Below are 20,481 nucleotides of genomic sequence, written 5' to 3' on the forward strand. Positions count from 1 at the left end.
TGCTGGACCAGCCATCTGCAAGGGTGTTGGTGGCACCATCCTCGTTGCTAAATCTGATCTGGGTGCTTTCTCCCACTGGCTGAGTCCATCTGGAATTCTGCTCACCTCCAACCTGCCATCTGCCCCCTTTCCCCCACCTGACCCCCGAGTTCAGGAAATGTCCTGCACAGCCACTTTGCAGCTGTTGAGACGTCACAGTCCCTGGACCCAGAGTCATGTTTGCAGGACCCATTCCCATGGCCTCCCTGTCCTCCCCTGAACAATGATCTTTCACAAGCATTGCCCAGAAACCAGAGTATCTCAACTTCTGCTCGGCCTTAAACAACAGGCTTATAACAAAAAGCATGCCTCTGCTCAAACTTCTGTTAAAAGCCAGATTAGCCTTTCTGTGGGAGTGACATTTCCTGATCGAGCAGCAAAGTACAGCACCGGGTATGTCAAACTGGATGTCTTGCTCAAATCTTTGAAGCTGGACTTGATCCATGCAACCTCTGGACTCGAGAAGCAGGAGTGCTCCCCAGCGAACTGACAGGAGTGAGCAGAAACCTTGCCCAAACAGTTTCAACTAAATAGCAGCGGTCTTCACTCCTTAATCGGAAGCATTTTAGATCAAGCTTCACTCCCAGAGCTGATCACATAAGGCTGAAACGTCTGTACTATTGAGAGTGATGCCATCTTCCGGCCGAGATATTAAACCAAGGCCCTGCCTACCTGTTAGCAGACATAAAACAGCACTTGTTTGAAGAGCAGTGAAGCTCAATCAACAGCTATCCTCCCATCGCCAGCAAAACATGTCCTGAATCATTTACCGAATTGATCTTTGTGAGAAGCATGCTATGTGAATAGGCGGCCACATCTGCCTCAATAACAATTAAATACACTTCATAAACTAGTTCTTCAAGTTGTGCTCAGAAAACAGACTGCTCGCACCAACTGTATCATAGAATGGACAGTGTAACATTCTGATGGATTGGCCATATATTAAAAAATGGCAGACGGATGTTGATTTTGGCACCTGCCCACCTACCAATTTATGGGGTGGGGAGAAAAGAGCTCAAGGGTGGGTGTGAAGGCAGTCGGATGGGCACCCGTCGTATTTTATATTCCCGCTTCACTGAAAGCACGCCTGTTTTTTGTGTGTGTGTGTGTGTGTTTGGGGGGGGGGGGGGGGGGGGAGAGAGAGAGAGAGAGAATAAACTGCAGCCCTGGCAAGAAGCAAAAGTTAGACAGTTAATTATTTTCTTACCACTAAACCATTACCAGGATTGGAGAACTCAAGAGCGACCGTTCCCACCACTAACATGCTCACCTCAGTCAGAACGTTACGCAAGATGAAACCTAAGGTACTGGGGCAAGAATTTGTCACAGAAATCCCAGAGAATGGATAAACAGGAATGCTATGGGGGAGCACCCCCACAGACACCTTACTCATGGAACTTTTAAACTAAAATGCAGTAAGCATAGAGCAGCTGAAGAGATAAACAATGCTGTTGTGCTGGGCATGGAATTACATTTTCTGATGAAGATTTACAAAGCTAAAAATGTCCAGGATCAAAAATGGATTAAGATTAAAATCACTATGGCAGATATGGGTTAAGATTAAGTATAATTTTCAGATGAAGCACAGTTAGAGGGCAGGCAATAATTGGACAAGAGAAAACGAACAGGCATAATTCAGTTTTGATTTCACAGAAGTCACAGTCTTTATTTCTCCATTGTAGACATGCATGTCTGCATTTAGAGTGGGAACTGTACATTTAAATTAGTCATTACGGTAACACCACTACTAGTGGTGAAGGCAATATTTTACATAGGTCGTTTCCATTACAAATGAAGGCAAGAAATATTGAAAGGAAATGCACTGATGCAAATTCTACACCCATGCAGGGCTTTTCATAATATTAAAAACTTTAACAATGTTCTTAACCTTTAATCTAAGCCTTCTCTTTCACCGGTTTTATCCTCAAGATTTCAGCAAAATCATCTCCAAACCAGGAGGTGATATGGGCAGCGTCTACAGTGAAGTAAAACAGCATGTCCCGGCACTGTTTTCTACGATATATGGACCTTGGATCCTCCGATAGTACAGCCACAATGGCAGACTTGGCTTCCTCGACCGACTGGAAGTATTTCAGTGAGATTTTGCCTGGATCTGTAAATAGATAGAGTTGATTCATCTTAAACTCTTAATTTTTTTTTCAAAAAATTGAATTCTAAAGTTATATGATAGCTACAATGAAGTGTAAGTTTAATGTTCAACAAATGCAACAATGTTCCTGGATCAAGGCCCCCAGGACCATTTAAAAATAATCCAAAATAATTAAAAATAAAGCTGAACCAAATTTGCAAAATAATTTGAAAGCTGTTAGTGTTAAAGTACACAGTTTACAAAAAAAATACAGGATAATTGGGGCAGCCTGGTGGTTGGCACTGCTGCCTCACACCTCTAAGGTCCCGGGTTCAATTCCGGTGACAGTCTGTGCCGAGTTTCCACGTTCTCCCCGCGTCTGCGTGGGTTTCCTCCGGGTGCTCCAGTGTGCAGACTGGGTGGATTGGCTGTGTTAAATTGCCTATTCGTGTCCCAAAAAAGATTAGGTGGGATTACTGGGTTACGGGGATAGGTGGGGGTGTGGGCTTAAGTAGGAAAGTGTTCTTTCCAAGGGTCGGTGCAGACTCGATGGGCCAAATGACCTCCTTCTACACTGTAAATTCTACGATCATTGGTTTTAGAAACAGATAGTCGTAGAATACAGAAGCAAGGAAGTGTGCAAAATCTTTATAAAACTCTGCTTCTGCCTCAGTGTGGAATTCTGTCCAATCCTGAGCAATGCACTTTAAGAATGTCAAGAACTTGAGAGGTAGCAGAGTAGTTTTAGCAGAATGGTTCCAGGAGTGAGGCACTTTGGTTAAGTGTGGAGTCTGGAGACACTGGGGTTATTCTCCCGAGAGCAGTGAAGGTTAAAGAGAAATTTAACAGAGGGGTTCAAAATCTGTTTGACAGATTTTTTTGACAGAGTAAATAAGGAGAAATTGTTTCCAGTGGTAAGGGGATTGATAATCAGAGAACACAGAGTCACGGTAATTGGCAAAATAACCAGAGGCAACATTAGGAAACTTTTTTTTTAAAAAGTGCAGCAGTCTGGCTTATGATCTATAATGCGCTGACTGCAAGGGAACAGACTCAATAGTAACTTTCAAAAAGAAATTGGATAAAGACTTGAAGGGTTAACAATTACAGGGCTATGGTGAAAGAGCAGTGTGGGGGGGTGGGGGGGGGGGGGGGGGGGGGGGTTAGTGGAATCAATCGGCAAACTCTACCAAAAAAAGGTGACATAGGCACAATGGATCAAATGACCTCCATGTGTATTACAACGCTTTAGTTTACAACTCAGTCGGTGTTACATTTGAATGCTAAGATTTGAGTTCTGGCTGTTGGTTTTATTATTAGTTACAAGCAGTGTGACACCATTCCTACCTGTCCCACTTGGAGCCTGAAACTGCTTCAGATCCAATTCTGCATGAGGAGTGAATCGAACGTGCAGGGGAGTTACAGGTGATTGTTTGATCCACGTCGCAATAGTACTGTGGGATGACGGGTTTGCAGCATCAAGGTTCTTTGGCCACTTACTCTGACAGAGGGTGGCAGCACCTGACTGCTCAGACTCCAAGCAAATAACTTTGCCTTCTGCAGTCACTTGGTTTCTATCACTGTGAAACAGCTGACATTTGATTTTCTCCACAGCTGAGAGTATGCTTTCATCAGAAACATCCTCCTTTCCAGTAAATCCACCCGCTTTTTCAGTTTTTAGCTCACAACTGTAACACTCCTCTTTGTCTGTGGTTTGGTCCATAATGCAGGCTGAAATTGGACTTCCTACATGCAGAGGGGGCTGGTCTTCTCCCTCAAGAACATCTGTCTTTCTGAATGGGTGTATGGCATCTCCAGGAGCATGTTGCACCCACTCAGTAAAACAATGCCCTGCTGTCTCTGAAGCCACCTTAACATGGGCTGGCTGCTTATCCCCACTCTCCATAGTTACTGGCGCAGTGATTGGAATGGGTATATCGTGACATTGCTCATCTGGCACAAGAATCTCTTGATGTGGTTGGCAGTTGTTTTGGGGTGGGTCCGCCTTAGCTGTGTCGTAATCTGGAATGTACGGCTTAATGTCCAGTACCGGCGTTCCTTGGATCATGTCAATTCCCGAGAAATAAAGAGTGTCACCTTTAAGGAGGAAAGGAAATAGATTACACACAAGAAACATTCAATGCTGCATATTGATTATCAAATATCTGAAAATTCAAAGATTCAATCTATTGGTTAATTATCACTGATGAGCAATCTGTTTAGAAACAAGCTTCAAGGATGAAGTGGGTGGCAGAATCATGGAAAATTGTCTGACCTCAAGTTGAGCTTCAAACACATTCTGTTCCATTCAATTCCACCTTTTACCAGGAACACCTATTTCTACCCGCATGACATATGCTTGACCCTCTCCAGTACTGAAAAACGTACCTATTCTTTTGCCCCTGCTAGACATGACTATTCGATGGGTGGCACGGGGGTTAGAACTCCTGCCTCACAGCGCCAGGGACCCAGGTCCGATTCTCACCTTGGGTGACTGTCTGTGTGGGGTTTGCACAGTTTAATCCAGTGACTGTGTGGGTTTCCTCCAGGTGCTCCAGTTTCCTCCCACAGCCTAAAGATATGCAGATCAAGTGGATTGGTCATGTTAAATTGCCCCCTAGAGTCCAAAGATGTGCAATTTAGGTGGGGTTGTGGGGATAGGGCAGGGGAGTGGGCCTAGGTAGGATACTCTTTCAGAGGGTCGGTCCAGACTCGATGGGCCGAATGGCCTCCTTCTGCACTGACGGGATTCTATGAATTCTGATGCCCTCCCATCTCCCAACTGTTCCAAACTGCAGCTCTCTCCACCCTCCATTAACCCCCACCTTTTCTGATCCATACATCCCCAACATATTAAGATCAAAATGAATATTCAACCAACTAATGCAATCTTGCAAGCTGATCCAGTCTTATACATCTTGCCCGGTCCCCGTTCAGGAAGTCCTTGCCTTTTCATACCACTGCTTACCTTCAGTCTCGGTCTCCAAATTCCTCCTGTTCTCTAATCTCCGGTAAAGGCATTTAAAAATCATAGAACAATATATCACAGGAGGGCATTTATCACATCAAGCCAGTGTCAGCTTTCTGCAAGAGTAATCCAGCGAGTCCCACCCATTAGCCCCAAACCCTTTCCCCACAGATCTACAAACTGTTTTCTTATCCAATTCGTATTGAATTCCTTTTCAAAAGTCACGGTTGAATCTGTCTCCACCATTCAATATCCAAACAATTTTCCTCATGTTGGTTCTTTTGCCAGTCACTTAAAATCACAAGACCTCTTGTTCCCGACTCTTCCGGCAATAGGAACAGTTTTGCTCTATCTATTCGGTCTAGACACCTGATGATTTTGGACAACCCCCGCAGACACGGGGAGAACGTGCAGACTCTGCAAAGACAGTGACCCAAGCCGGAAATCGAACCTGGGATCCTGGCGCTGTGAAGCAACAGTGCTAACCACTGTGGTAAAATGCCGCCCTACATGGTTTACAGTTGCTTTTCCTGCCCACTTCCACTTGTGAAGCATTGTGGGGCAAACTCTGTTAAGGATATTAAATGCAGGGCAGCGCGGTGGCCTAGTGGTTAGCACTGCAGCCTCACGGGGCTGAGGTCCCAGGTTCGATCCCAGCTCTGGCTCACTGTCCCTGTGGAGTTTGCACATTCTCCCCGTGTTTGCGTGGGTTTCGCCCCCACAACCCAAAAATGAGCAGAGTAGGTGGATTGGCCACACTAAATTGCCCCTTAAATCGGAAAAAATAATTGGGTAATCTAAATTTATTTTTAAAAAAGGATGTTAAATGCTACTATTGTATAATTTAATCCAGGAAATCAGATGATTCACATTAAATTGTGTCTTATCATCAGGACATCTTAACTACACCATATCTTTGTAACCAGCTCCCCAGTTTTCTATGCAGCCAAAATACCAGGTGGCTATTGACAGAGAATCACAAATATATCAAAATTATTTGAGATACAGCATCCTTTTCTCAAAGGAAAGTTAAAACAAATACCGTACATGCATTATTATGGTCAGTGACCACGAAGACGCAAGATTTATAGAATTACTTCTCGCAAACCTTCATTATATTAGGGGTAATATTTCAATTTTCAGTTCCAATGTAGAGCTCAACCTTTTGAAAAGCAGATAGGCTTTCAGTCCTTGCGATTTTCTGCCTTTTCAGGAGTGAACACTGCAAATTGTCTGAATACTTATGCATTCCTATTGGGCAAAGATCTACCCCCAAACTATGAAATATGATTTAGTGGCCATTACTGAAACATGGTTAAAGGATGGTCATGACTGGGAGTTAAATATCCAAGGGTATCAAACTATTCGGAAGGACAGAGTGGATGGTAAGAGAGGTGGTGTAGCTCTGTTATTTAAGGATGACATCCGGGCAATAGTAAGGGATGACATCAGTGCTATGGAGGATAAGGTTGAATCCATTTGGGTGGAAATCAGGAAAAGTAAGGCGAAAAAGTCACTGATAGGAGTAGTCTATAGGCCACTAAATTGTAACATTATGGTGGGGCAGGCAATAAACAAAGAAATAACTGATGCATGTAGAAATGGTACAGCAGTTATCATGGGGGATTTGAATCTACATGTCGATTGGTTTAACTAGGTCGGTCAAGGCAGTCTTGATGAGGAGTTTATAGAATGTATAGAACATAGAACAGTACAGCATAGAACAGGCCCTTCGGCCCTCGATGTTGTGCCGAGCAATGATCACCCTACTCAAACCCACGTATCCACCCTATACCCGTAACCCAACAACCCCCCCCCATACCTTACTTTTTAGGACACTACGGGCAATTTAGCATGGCCAATCCACCTAACCCGCACATCTTTGGACTGTGGGAGGAAACCGGAGCACCCGGAGGAAACCCACGCACACACGGGGAGGACATGCAGACTCCGCACAGACAGTGACCCAGCCGGGAATCGAACCTGGGACCCTGGAACCACCATGCTACCGTTCTGAAACTATTGTACAATAGTTTCCTAGAACAGTATGTAATGGAACCTACGAGGGAACAAGCAGTCCTAGATCTGGTCCTGTGTAATGAGACAGGGTTGATTAATGATCTAATAGTTAGGGATCCTCTCGGAAGGAGCGATCACAATATGGTGGAATTTAAAATACAGATGGAGGGTGAGAAGGTAAAATCAAACACTAGTGTTTTATACTTAAACAAAGAGGATTACAATGGGATGAGAGAAGAACTAGCTAAGGTAGACTGGGAGCAAAGACTGTGTGGTGAAACAGTCGAGGAACAGTGGAGAACCTTCCAAGCGATTTTTCAGTGTTCAGCAAAGGTTTATACCAACAAAAAGGAAGGACGGTAGAAAGAGGGAAAATCGACCGTGGATATCTAAGGAAATAAGGGAGAATATCAAATTGAAGGAAAAAAGCATACAAAGTGGCAAAGATTAGTGGGAGACTAGAGGACTGGGAAATCTTTAGGGGGCAAGAGAAAGCTACTAAAAAAGCTATAAAGAAGAGTAAGATAGAGAATGAGAGTAAACTTGCTCAGAATGTAAAAATAGATAGTAAAAGTTTCTATAAAGATATAAAACAAAAAAGAGTGGCTCAGGTAAATATTGGTCCTTTAGAGGATGAGAAGGGAGATTTAATAATGAGAGATGAGGAAATGGCTGAGGAACTGAACAGGTTTTTTGGGTCGGTCTTCACAGTGGAAGACACAAATAACACGCAAGTGACTGATAGAAATGAGGCTATGACAGGTGAGGACCTTGAGATGATTGTTATCACTCAGGAGGTAGTGATGGGCCAGCTAATGAGGCTAAAGGTAGACAAGTCTCCTGGCCCTGATGGAGTGCATCCCAGAGTGCTAAAAGAGATGGCTAGGGAAACTGCAAATGCACTAGTTATAATTTACCAAAATTCACTAGACTCTGAGGTGGTCCCGGCGGATTGGAAATTAGAAAACGTGACACCATTATTTTAAAAAGGAAGTAGGCAGAAAGCGGGTAATTATAGGCCAGTGAGCTTAACTTTGGTAGTAGGTAAGATGCTGGAATCTATCAAGGAAGAAATAGTGAGGCATCTGGATGGAAATTGTCCCATTGGGCAGACGCATGGGTTCATAAAGGGCAAGTCGTGCCTAACTAATTTAGTGGAATTTTTGAGGACATTACCAGTGCGGTAGATAACGAGGAGCCAATGGATGTGGTATATCTGGATCTCCAGAAAGCCTTTGATAAGGTGCCACACAAAAGGTTGTAAGATAAAGATGCATGGCATTAAGGGTAAAGTAGTAGCATGGATAGCGGATTGGTTAATTAATAGAAAGCAAAGAGTTGGGATTAATGGGTGTTTCTCTGGTTGGCAATCAGTAGCTAGTGGTGTCCCTCAGGGATCAGTGTTGGGCCCACAATTGTTCACAATTTACATAGATGATTTGCAGTTGGGGACCAAGGGCAATGTGTCCAAGTTTGCAGACAACACTAAGATGAGTGGTAAAGCAAAAAGTGCAGAGGATACTGGAAGTCTACAGAAGGATTTGGATAGGTTAAGTGAATGGGCTAGGGTCTGGCAGATGGAATACAATGTTGACAAATGTGAGGTTATCCATTTTGGTAGGAATAACAGCAAAAGGGATTATTTAAATGATAAAATATTAAAACATGCTGCTGTGCAGAGACCTGGGTGTGCTTGTGCATGAGTCGCAAAAAGCTGGTTTACTGGTGCAACAGGTGATTAAAAAGGCAAATGGAATTTTGTCCTTCATTGCTCGAGGGATGAAGTTTAAGACTAGGGAGGTTATGCTGCAATTGTACAAGGTGTTAGTGAGGCCACACCTGGAGTATTGTGTTCAGTTTTGGTCTCCTTACCCAAGAAAGGACGTATTGGCGCTGGAGGGTGTGCAGAGGATTCACTAGGTCACTAGCCGGGGCTGGTTTAGCACAGGGCTAAATCGCTGGCTTTGAAAGCAGACCAAGGCAGGCCAGCAGCACGGTTCAATTCCTGTATCAGCGTCCCCGAACAGGCACCGGAATGTGGCGGCTAGGGGCTTTTCACAGTAACTTCATTTGAAGCCTACTTGTGACAATAGCGATTTTCATTTCATTTTCATTCATTTCATTTCATTCATTTTCATTTCATTTCATAATCCCAGAGCTGAAGGGGTTGGATTACGAGGAGAGGTTGAGTAGACTGGGACTGTACTCATTGGAATTTAGAAAGATGAGGGGCAATCTTGTAGAAACATATAAAATTATGAAGGGAATAGATCGGATAGATGCGGGCAGATTGCTTCCACTGGCGGGTGAAAGCAGAACTAGGGGTTATAGCCTCAAAATAAGGGGAAGTAGATTTAGGACTGAGTTTAGGAGGAACGTCTTCACCCAAAGGATTGTGAATCTATGGAATTCCTTGCCCAGTGAAGCAGTTGAGCAGTTGAGGCTCCTTCATTAAATGTTTTTAAGGTAAAGATAGATAGTTTTTTGAAGAATAAAGGGATTAAGGGTTATGGTGTTCGGGCCGGAAAGTGGAGCTGAGTCCACAAAAGATCAGCCATGATCTCATTGAATGGCGGAGCAGGCTCAAGGGGCCAGATGGCCTACTCCTGCTCCATGTTCTTATAAGTTACAATACTGTCTCTTTTGTTTTAATTAATTGCAACTTCATAGGGTAGCATTAGATTATCTGAATAGAAGCAATGTGCAGGGGTAAAGGGAAAAGGCAGGAGAATGAATGGCACTAGATTATAATGTCCATTTGGAGAGCCAATGGTGACACCACGAGCCAAATAGCCTCCTTCTGTACCATAACAATTCTGTGATTCATACAGGGAAAATTTCTGGATTCCCACAAGGACTTGTACTTTTCCTGGTTGGATCAAAGTTGGAATTTTAGCCCTATAGAGCATCTCTGAAGAAGCATACCTTCAATCCGATCCAATTTTGCCAGTGTTAAACCTATTGCATTGGGTCGGTGAGGACTTCTTGTAGAAAATACTCCAGTTTTTAATCCATTTAGTCGAGGCGGTTTGACTTTAGCTTTACAGCTCTGGTGTCCATTCTTGTGAAAAACAAAAATAATCCTGCATAAATAAAATGTTATACGTTTAGAATTTAGATAAATTGAATAAAAATAATAAAATTTACCTAAAAGCACAAGGGCTAAAGAATAAGATTGCTTTAGTTTGTCAGGCAGTCTTAAGAAAAAATAAAGAACTAGATTATACAGCCCTCTGAGAACTTAAAACGCAATGAACTATGCAGGATAGTTGGAAAAATAATTAAGTCAGCATTCTAGTTTGATTTGAACTTGGTCATCTCACAGTAGTTATTACAATCAGCAAACTGCCATCAATAACAATGATCTTTAAAAAAAAAAAAATCAAAACACGAGCTTACAGGCAGTGGTATTTCGCTGGACTAATAATCCAGAGACCCAGAGTCATGCTCTGGGGATCCGGGTTCGAATCCCTCCATGGCAGATGGTGAAATTTGAATTCAATAAAAATATGGAATTAAAAGTCTAAAAGGTGACCATGAAACCATTGTCGATTGACGTAAAAACCATCTGGTTCATAGTGTCCTTTAGGGAAGGAGATCTGCTGTCCTTACCCTGTCTGGCACACATGCAACTCCAAATCCACATCAATGTGGTTGACTCTTAAATGCCGTCAGGGATGGACAATTAATGCTGGCCCAGCCATGAACGAATAAAAAGACAGATCCGTTCTGTGACCAACAACTATGGTACCGGTTTCAGAAAATTTTTGCAACTGTGTAGAAAGTTTTGAACTTCTCCACAATAAGTCAAAGTCACGTTACATTCTACTTCAGCACATCAATTGTGCACCTTGTACCACAAAAGAGACATGTTTTTGACCTTAAAAAGCAGGTCTTGCCCAATAATTAGGAAAAAAAATATGTTCGCTATAACCAATGCCACTTTAGATAAAAATTTGTTCCAGTACAGACACGAGGGATGGTTTTACTTCGCTGCCAGCATGAGTTGGGAGTGAGAATCAGAAATAGCATCACAGTACAATGGCTTGCTGACTCATTGCTAGCTTTCATGCCAAAACAACCTCACAAAATTAACTCAATTCTCTTCCAACCAAGGATAAATTCAGTATTCCCAGCAGGGAGTCAGACTAAAAGGGAACACTTGTCAGAGATAATGCTACAACATCACCAAAGTCTTCTCCAAGCATGCTCCTCTCCTGGCAGTCTGGGAATGCTAAATTTATACTAGTTCTAGTTTTATTGTAGATTTTGTACACTTTCTAATCATTGCAGCAATTTTATAAATCAATCATCTTATAAGCTGAAACCAAAGATAATTGCTGTTCATGGTCAATTAGCCAAGCTACATGCAAGTCTTTGATTACAAACAACACTCCGAGCAAAGTTAGGGTAAAAACAAAGCCAATTTAAGAAAAACAAATAAAGTGATTAGTTTATTTCTTACAGCATTGCTCATTGAACCCGAAGGGGTATAGTTACACAAACCAGTATAGGTAGCAAGGCAGGTTAATAAGGGCGTTAAAAATTGCAAACCAAGCACTGGGGTTCATTTCTAGAGCAGTACAATTTAAAGCAGAGAAGTTATGCTAAACTTGTATAGAGCTTTTGTTAAATTACACCTGTAGTGCTATGCAGATGTTTCTGCTCTCCACATTATAGAAAAGGATATTGAGGCATAACAGAAGGTGCAAAAATAGATTTGTGAGGGTGATACCAGAGCTAAGAGGGTATACTTATCAGGGAAGGTTCAACAAGTTTGTGTGCTTTTCTCTTGAAAAGAAAAAGGGACGGTGGCTGAGGGGTGACCCAATGAGAGAGAGAGAGAGAGAGAGAGAGAGAGAGAGGAGTTATCACTGAGCAAATTAGCATAGAATAAATAGGATTAGAGTTAAAATTGTGGGAGAAATGGGTTAAATAATCAGAGGTCACAAACATGTACCTTCCAGAACTGAAACCAACCTACCAGACATGTGAAAATTGATCCAAACCCATGAGAGAATGTTCCGCGTTGTTGAAAATGATCTTGCTAATTTTAAGTCGTGCACGGGACAAGCTACAAATAGTTGGTTGTCGGGGTGTGCCATTTTTGGCAGTGAAGCAGGATTCGATGTATCCAATGGGCACAGTTCGAATGTTTCCTTTTAAAACATAAGCAGTACATGTAATTCTTAAATTTCATTTCATACATTACAGATCAATTACTGTCAGCAAGGCAAGGACGGGATGTGAAATATGTTGAATACAGTTATCTTATTAAGCAGACTTGTATGTAATAAAACTATATACTGTCACAATCAGTAAACACAGGAGTTTTGACTATTATCAGAGTTACATATAATGTATCACTTTCAGTACACTTGTAACAAGTATAATTACTGCTGATGAATTGCTGAGGCAATTGGCAAGTGAAGTTTCTCTTAACGGAATGTGCTTTCTCTTTTCTGCCGGAACACTCCTCGGACAACTCTGGTCCAATGATTTGCTCAGTAAAGCTGCGCAGTCCCAAACGAAGTGTTTTCACCACAGTCTCAAAAGAATACTTCATACTTTCGACGTGTTTTGCTTTCTATACCAATTATTCTTGTGGTCTCTCTAAATGAGATTTTAAATTAATTATCACTCAATGTTGAGTTTGTTCTTTGAACACACGCTCAGAAGAACCTAGATTAAAGTCCTCTCCCAATTTTTATTTCCTAATTTTATATCTAGGATCTTCATCAACCAAACTGGCTTCATACCTTGGTACTGAGATCAAAGGACACCATGCTAAGTCACAACACCAGTTTCCTTTCTCACTCCAATAATGTGTGCTGACACCCAATATAATAATCTTTATTAGTGTCACAAGTAGGCTTACATTAACACCGCAATGAAGTTAGTAAAATCCCGTAGTCGTCACATTCCAGTGCCTGTTCGGGTACACAGTGGGTGAATTCAGAATGTCCAATTCATCGAACAAGCACATCTTTTGGGACTTGTGGGAGGAAACCTGGAGGAAACCCATGCAGACACGGGGAGAACGTGCAGACTCCACACAGACAGTAACTCAAGCCGGGAATCGAACCCATGTCCCTGGAGCTGTGAAGCAACAGCGATAACCACTGTGCTACCGTGTCACCCATGGAACTCAACTCTAAACATCATTATGTGAAGTCATTACTTTAGCAATCAAAATGATTCGACAATATGAACAAAAATATCAATTTAGCCTGTTCCTGCACACAAGGTTCAAAATAAACACATGAAAACATGAAGTAAAACAGATTATTGCAGGCCCATGGTAGAATCTGTAATAAATTGAAAAACTAGAATTTCATACCTTTCTCCAAAGATAGGGACACCGGATCGTGTTGATTTCTGATAGGTACACAATCCTGGGAAGGCTCCTTTGTCAAACCATTCAGAAGGGAGTGCAGGTCCTCAATAGATTTCTTATGTACATGGACATCTTTGTTGACTTGTTGCCTAATTACATCCAAAGTTACAGATTAGCAAAGCTTTCCTTATCCTCTCTCTTTAAAAAAAAAGTAGATGGAGATGGAAAGATAGATGGAGATGGAAAGATAGAAGACATTTCAGAGTAGCTGCATGTATCCATGGGTCCCACAACTTTGAACCAATTGGGACCTACCCATTCTCCGAACCGAGAAATACCGTCCAAGTACTCTGTATAGCCAAAGCAATAGTAAAAGGGTTCGCTTGTGACAATGCACAATGGAGGAGTATCTTAAACCAGTGTTCTTCAAAGTCGAGGGTGCGACCTGCGGGCGGGTCGCGGAGCTGTTGTCCGCGGCGCTTCCGATCTTTTCATAATGCCGGCTGCAAGCCGCCACGAACATGTAAAAAAAATTTTTGGCCGCATTGCGCATGCGCGCCGATCATCGGACACGCATGCGCATTCCACAAACATGTAAAAAAAAACTCGCCCGCATTGCGCATCGATAATCGGGCACGCATGCGCAGTGCGGCCGCAGTTGCAGCTTTTCGTTTCACAAGTTCTGTAGTGGTTTTTATTCATTTATTCATTTATTTTATTTTTTTTACAAGTTCGTGGGGGTTTTCTTCATTTTTTTTACTCATTTTTTTTAACAAGTTCAGGGCGGGGGTTTATTTGATAAAACTTTACAGGAAAAAAATTCTGCACTTTGGACTCCATACTTTCCGAAGCCAGAAGGCTTCACCTTCATCCAACAGGTTCCATTGGAGGAGCGTGTACAAGGGCCAAAGGGACCCAAAACTATTTCCTCCATTTTTGGCAGCAGCAAACAAGGTCAGAGAAAATGGTGGGTCACGCAGGTCGGCCGACGTGGGTCGCGAAGGTCGGCCGACGTGGGTTGCGAAGGTCGGCCGACGTGGGTTGCGAAGGTCGGCCGACGTGGGTTGCGAAGGTCGGCCGACGTGGGTCGCGAAGGTCGGCCGGTTGATAAAAATGGATCCCCGGAAAAAAAGTTTGAAGAACACTGTTTTAAACAATACTTGCCCCCTTCGATAAATCTATTTACATAGTTTTAACATTTTCTCAGGCTGTTTCTGCTGCTATGGTTATGTGATGTAATTCTGGAATATCGCTTGCGTTTAATTTCACCGTTAACATAGAAAAATATTGAGTCAACAGATAAAATCAGAAACTGAGCCTACAGAACACATTAAAGAGGGTGACTAAAATCTTGATCAAAGTGCAGCATGGTGGCACAGTGGTTAGCACTGCTGCCTCATGGCGCCAAGGACCCGGGTTCAATCCCGATCTGGGCCACTGTCTGTGTGGAGTTTGCACATTCTCCTCGTGTCTGCATGGGTCTCACCCCCACAGCGCAAAATGTGCAAGGTAGCTGGATTGGCCAAGCTAAATTGACCCTTAATTGGAAAAAAAAATTGAGCACTCTAAATTTATATATTTTTTTAAAATGATCAAAGAAGTGGGTTTTAAAAAAGAGAGAGATATGTAGAAAGGTTTTAGGGAGGTAATTCCAGAGCATAGGGCCGAAGCAGCTGAAGGCATGGTCACCAATGGACATGACAGTGAGTAACGGAGCACAATCTAGAGTTCGGGGAACACCTTTCTTGGTGGGCTGAGAGTTGGCGGAGTTTGTTACAGTGATAGGTAGAGGAGTCGACATGGGGATTTGAACACAAATATGAAGGCTTTAAATTGACAGGTCCCTGAGGGACTAAAGACCATCATAAATCAGGGGATAGACTAAATAAATTTGCACAGAACCACTAGACCACCACCTTCAAGTACTTTTTTTTTAATAAATTTAGATTACCCAATTATTTTTTCCAATTAAGGGGCAATTTAGTGTGACCAATCCACCTACTCTACACATTTTTGGGTTGTGGGGGTGGAACCCACGCAGACACGGGGAGAATGTGCAAACTCCACACGGACAGTGACCCAGAGCCGGGATCGAACCTGGGACCTCAGCGCCGTGAGGCAGCTGTGCTAACCACTAGGCCACCGTGCTGCCCCCCTTCAAGTACTTTTAATAGAGAATGAAGTAAGCACTTGCATTTCTATAGCGCCTTTCGACAACCTCAGGCCATCCCACTGCATCTTTCAGACACCCAATTACTTTTGTTATGTCAGAAACATAGCAGACAATTTGCACACAGCAAGATTCGGCATTAAGGTAATATCTTGGCGTAGGAGCAGTTTGGACCCTCAGCAAAGGTTCAGTTTGAGGCCCTTACATTTTACTAGACAAATTAGTCAACACACTGTAATCTCTCCAGTCAAGAACGCTTGGGACTAAGTTATTTCTAGATGTTGGAATTTTCTGGATTATAAAATGAGATTATAGTGCTCAACCACAAGTGTGTGAACCAGAAACCACCATGGATATAAATATTTACCTGAAGTATAAAACAGTGATAAAACAGAATGAAACACTAATTTAAAAAATGGTTTACTTATTCAAATACTGTACCTCCCATGTTTCCACTCTGAAGTACTGAACTAAAATTATCCCATGAATTGCTTGTGTGTGTGCATACATATCATAGATTTTACAGTGCAGACGGAGGCTATTTGGCCCATCGAGTCTGCACTGGCCCTTGGAAAGTGCAGCCTATCCAAGCCCACACCTCCACCCTATCCCCATAACCCCACCCAACTTTGTTTGGACACTAAAGGCAATCTAGCATGGCCAATCCACCTAACTACACATCTTTGGACTGTGGAAGGAAATCGGAGCACCCGAAGGAAACCCACGCAGACACGGGAGAACATGTAGACTCCACACATACAAGCCGGGAATCGAACCTGGGACCCAGGAACTGTGAAGCAACTGTGCTACCGTGCTGCCCTCTAATGTTCAAAGAATTTCCAGATGATTCATGTTTCTGAACAATAGATTTCCGGCAGGCTAGTGTATTATCCACACATTTTAAGCTAATGATGTTTGTTAAAAGAAAGCAGCAAGTACTGAGCATGTCTGGAAGAAGAAAATCTTGCATTTACATAACACCTTTCACTAACTCAACACTGCATAGCAACTTAAGTAGTTTTAGAGTCATAGAGGTTTACAGCACAGAAAACGCCCTTCGGCCCATCACATCTGTGCCAGTCAAAGACAAATATCTAAATTCCATTTTCCAGCCCTTGGCCCACAGCCTTGTCTGCCCTGGCATCGCAAGTGCACATCCACATACTTCTTAAATGTTGTGAGGGTTCCCGCCTCTACCACCCTTTCAGGCAAGAAGTTCCAGACTCTCACCACCCTCTGGGGAAAAACGTTCTTCCTCACATCCCCTCTAAACATCCTGCCCCTTACCTTAAATTTATGCCTCGTGGTCATTGATCCCTCTACCAAGGGGAAAAGTTTCATTCAGTCTACGCTATCTCTACCTCATATAATTTTATGCATCTCAATGATGCGCTCCCCCCCACCCCCTCCCCCTCTCTCAGTCTCCTCTGCTCCAAAGAAAAGAACATGTCTATCCAATCTCTCTTCATAACTAAAACTCCAGCCCAGGCAACATCCTGGTAAATCTCCTCTGCACCCTTTCCAGTGTTATCACTTCCCTACTATAACGTCAATTACAGAACTGCACACAATGCTCTAGCTATGGTCTAACCAATGTGCATCATCTCACACTTATCCAGATTGAATTCCATTTGATTTGATCACTCATGTATGTGGGTAATGCAATTTGCACAAAGTAAGCTCTCAGGGACAATAATGGGATAATGAATGGAAAATCTCTTGGTTGATGGATGAATGTTGGCCAGGACAGCAGATAGAGTTCTCCTATTCTTCTGCAAAACAGCTTCCTAACATGATTTACATCCACTCAAGGCAGAAATTGGTGATCTGAAAAATATTGTTTGAATATGGGAAGGTGGGTGGGAGAACCTTAGGGTGATCCTCAAAGCATCCCTGAAGAAGTCAAACATACCCACTGACTCATGGGAGACCCTGGCTTGTGACTGACCAAATGGAGGTGGTTCATTCAGGAAAGTACGAAATGCAATCAAGATTTCACCAGGAGCAAGCAGAGATTAAGTCAAGGTGCCGGGGCGCCAAAATCTCCAAAGAACCCATCTAATCACAGAATAATACAACACAGAAGAGGCCCTTCGACCCGAGTCTGCACCGATGCATCAAAACACCTGATCTGCCGACCTAATACCATTTGTCAGCATGTCGCCCTTGGCTTTGAATGTTATGACGTGCCAAATGCTCATCCAGGTACTTTTTAAAGGATGTCAGGCAACCCGCTTCTACCGCCCCCCCAAGCAGTGCATTCCAGACCATCACCAGTCTCCGGGTAAAAACGTTTTTTTCACAAATCCTCCCGCCCTCCACCTTGAACGCGTGTCCCCTCGTAATGTTTACGGGCAGTGCAAGTGGCACCCTGCGGCTTCACAGCACCAGGGTCCCAGGTTCGATTCCCTGCTGGGTCACTGTCTGTGCAGAGTCTGCATGTTCTCCCCGTGTCTGCGTGGGTTTCCTCTGGGTGCTCCAGTTTCCTGCCACAGTCCAAAGATGTGCAGATTAGGTGGATTGGCCATGCTAAATTGCCCTTAGTGTCCAAAAAGGTTAGGAGGGGTTATTGGGTTACGGGGATAGGGTGGAAGTGAGGGCTTAAGTGGATCGGTGCAGACCCGATGGGCCAAATGGCCTCCTTCTGCACTGTATGGTCTATGTTCTATGTAACTGACCTTCAACTAAGGGGGACAGTTGCTCCCTATTCACCCTGCCCATGCTCCTCATAATCTTGTACACCTCGATCAGGTCACCCCTCAGTCTTCTCTGCTCCAGCGAAAACAACCCAAGCTTATCCAGCTTCTCTTAGTAACTTAAATGTTCCATCCAGGCAACGTCCTGGTGAATCACCATCCCCCCCCCCCCCCACTCTCTTCTCTCCCTTCCTATAATATGGTGATCAGAACTGCACACAGCATTCCAGCTGTGGCCTCACCAAAGTTCTATACAACTCCAACATGACCTTCCTGCTTTTGTAATCTATGCCTCGATTGATAAAGGCAAGTGTCCCATCTGCCTTTTTCACCACTCCCTTAACCTAGCCTTCTGCCATCTAACCCAACCCTTTGGACACCACCTGCCCCACATGTGGCAGAGTCTGCAGATTGTGCACTGGATTCATCAGCCAACTTGGAACGCACTGAATCCAAATGGAAGAAATCATCTCCAATCCCGAGAGACTGCCAAAGGAGGAGGAATTTGAGGAATTCTCCCTGGTGTCCATCCCTCAATCATGATAACTAAGAGAGAACTGATCATCACCGCTGTGCTGTTTTGTGGGATCCTGCTGTGCACAACCAGCTTGTGTGTGCCCCACAGTGAGCACATTTCAAGAGGGGGGGGGGGGTATGTTCTAAGGATGGGACAGACACTATAGCAACATTAACAACGTTCGATGGATGTGACAGGCACCAAACCAACATTAACAACGTTTCAGGGCTGTGAGAGGCGCCATAGCAACGTTCCATCCCAGTCAACGTCCTGGTGAATCACCACTCGCCCCCCTCCTCCCTCCAGTGCAATCACACCCTTCCTATAATATGGAAGGGTTAATAACGTTCATAGGATGTGACAGGCGCTATAGCAACGTTCTTAGGGTGTGACAGGCCCTGTAACGACGCCAAGTCTTTCCGCTGCAGTGGACTGATGAGTAGCCTGGCGGAGCTGGGCCGCCTCCCCCTTCCCGCCCCGGTACCTGAGCTGGGACCCGGGCCTCCCCGCTGCCCCGGAGCTAGGCCCCGGAGCTAGGCCCCGGAGCTAGGCCCCGGGCCTCCCCGGTACCTGAGCTAGGCCCCGGGCCTCCCCGGTACCTGACTCCGGGCCTCCCCGGTACCTGAGCTGGGACCCGGGCCTCCCCGGTACCTGACTCCGGGCCTCCCCGGTACCTGAGCTGGGCCCCGGGCCTCCCCGGTACCTGAGCTGGCGGAGCTCAGCCCTCAACGCGCCGGCCTGTCGCTGCAGCCCGCGCACCTCCATCCTCCAATCAGCGCCTGACTGAGGCCCCGCGTGACCCGCGCACCACGTGACCCCGAGCCGCGCCTGCGTGGAGGACGCTGCTAGTTACCAGGGTAACGCTCCATCCCTTCACTGTGGCTCAGTGATGGCAGCTTCCAATTGTTCACCTGGTATTGCAGAAGGGATCCTACTGAAAAACTGCAGCTAGAAAAACAAAAACAAGTATGAAGGTGAATCCCAGCAGGTATATGAACATGGCAGTGCTGGAGTGATGGTGCCCCCCAAAGGCAGCACAGTGGTTAGCACTTCACAGCTCCGGGGTCCCAGGTTCGATTCCCGGCTTGGGTCACTGTCTGTGCGGAGTCTGCACGTTCTCCCCGTGTGTGCGTGGGTTTCCTCCAGATGCTCCGGTTTCCTCCCACAGTCCAAAGATGCGCAGGTGAGGTGGATTGGTCATGCTAAATTGCCCTTAGTGACCAAAAAGTTTCGCTGGGGTTACTGGGTTGGGAGTGGAGGTGTGCGCTTAGGTGGGGTGCTCTTTCAGCAGCCGGTGTACACTCGATGGGCCAAATGGCCTCCTTCTGCACTTAAAATCCAATGACTTCTACCTGCCCACTCCTCCTCCAGGGGCATGTTCGAGCTAACGTGCTGGAGGAGTCACTGCTGAGCTGCTGCTGTCCAATCCAGAGAGAACACCCGACTATTGCAATGCTCTTCCCCTCTCTAGTGGACCTAGGCGAGAGTGCCCCCTCAGAGGGTCGGTGCAGACCGATGTGCCGAATGGCCTCCTGTAGTTTAAAAAAAAATTTAGTGCACCCAATTCATTTTTTCCAATTAGCGTGGCCAATCCACCTACCCTGCACATCATTGGGCTGTGGGGGCGAAACCCATGTAAACTCGGG

The 20,481-nt window shown here is 44.5% G+C and overlaps 1 protein-coding gene across 2 annotated transcripts; it reads right to left on the minus strand.

The window, feature by feature from the left end:
• Window positions 1-1,678: 1,678 nt before the first annotated feature.
• Window positions 1,679-19,624, minus strand: trmo (tRNA methyltransferase O). 2 transcript variants are annotated; one of them, XM_038804055.1, is made up of 6 exons: window positions 19,539-19,624; window positions 13,456-13,601; window positions 12,100-12,274; window positions 10,041-10,198; window positions 3,476-4,225; window positions 1,679-2,152 (listed from the first exon to the last, which is right to left on the minus strand). In XM_038804055.1, exons 1-6 carry the CDS (start codon window positions 19,598-19,600, stop codon window positions 1,935-1,937), a joined length of 1,509 nt encoding a protein of 502 aa, XP_038659983.1. In that variant the 5' UTR covers window positions 19,601-19,624; the 3' UTR covers window positions 1,679-1,934. The 2 variants fall into 2 exon arrangements, with proteins under 2 accessions (XP_038659983.1, XP_038659982.1); XM_038804054.1 differs by lacking the exon at window positions 19,539-19,624 and adding an exon at window positions 18,766-19,323.
• Between the last annotated feature and the right edge of the window lie 857 nt (window positions 19,625-20,481).

Source organism: Scyliorhinus canicula, chromosome 8 (genome assembly GCF_902713615.1).
Source record: "Scyliorhinus canicula chromosome 8, sScyCan1.1, whole genome shotgun sequence".
Taxonomy (NCBI): domain Eukaryota; kingdom Metazoa; phylum Chordata; class Chondrichthyes; order Carcharhiniformes; family Scyliorhinidae; genus Scyliorhinus; species Scyliorhinus canicula.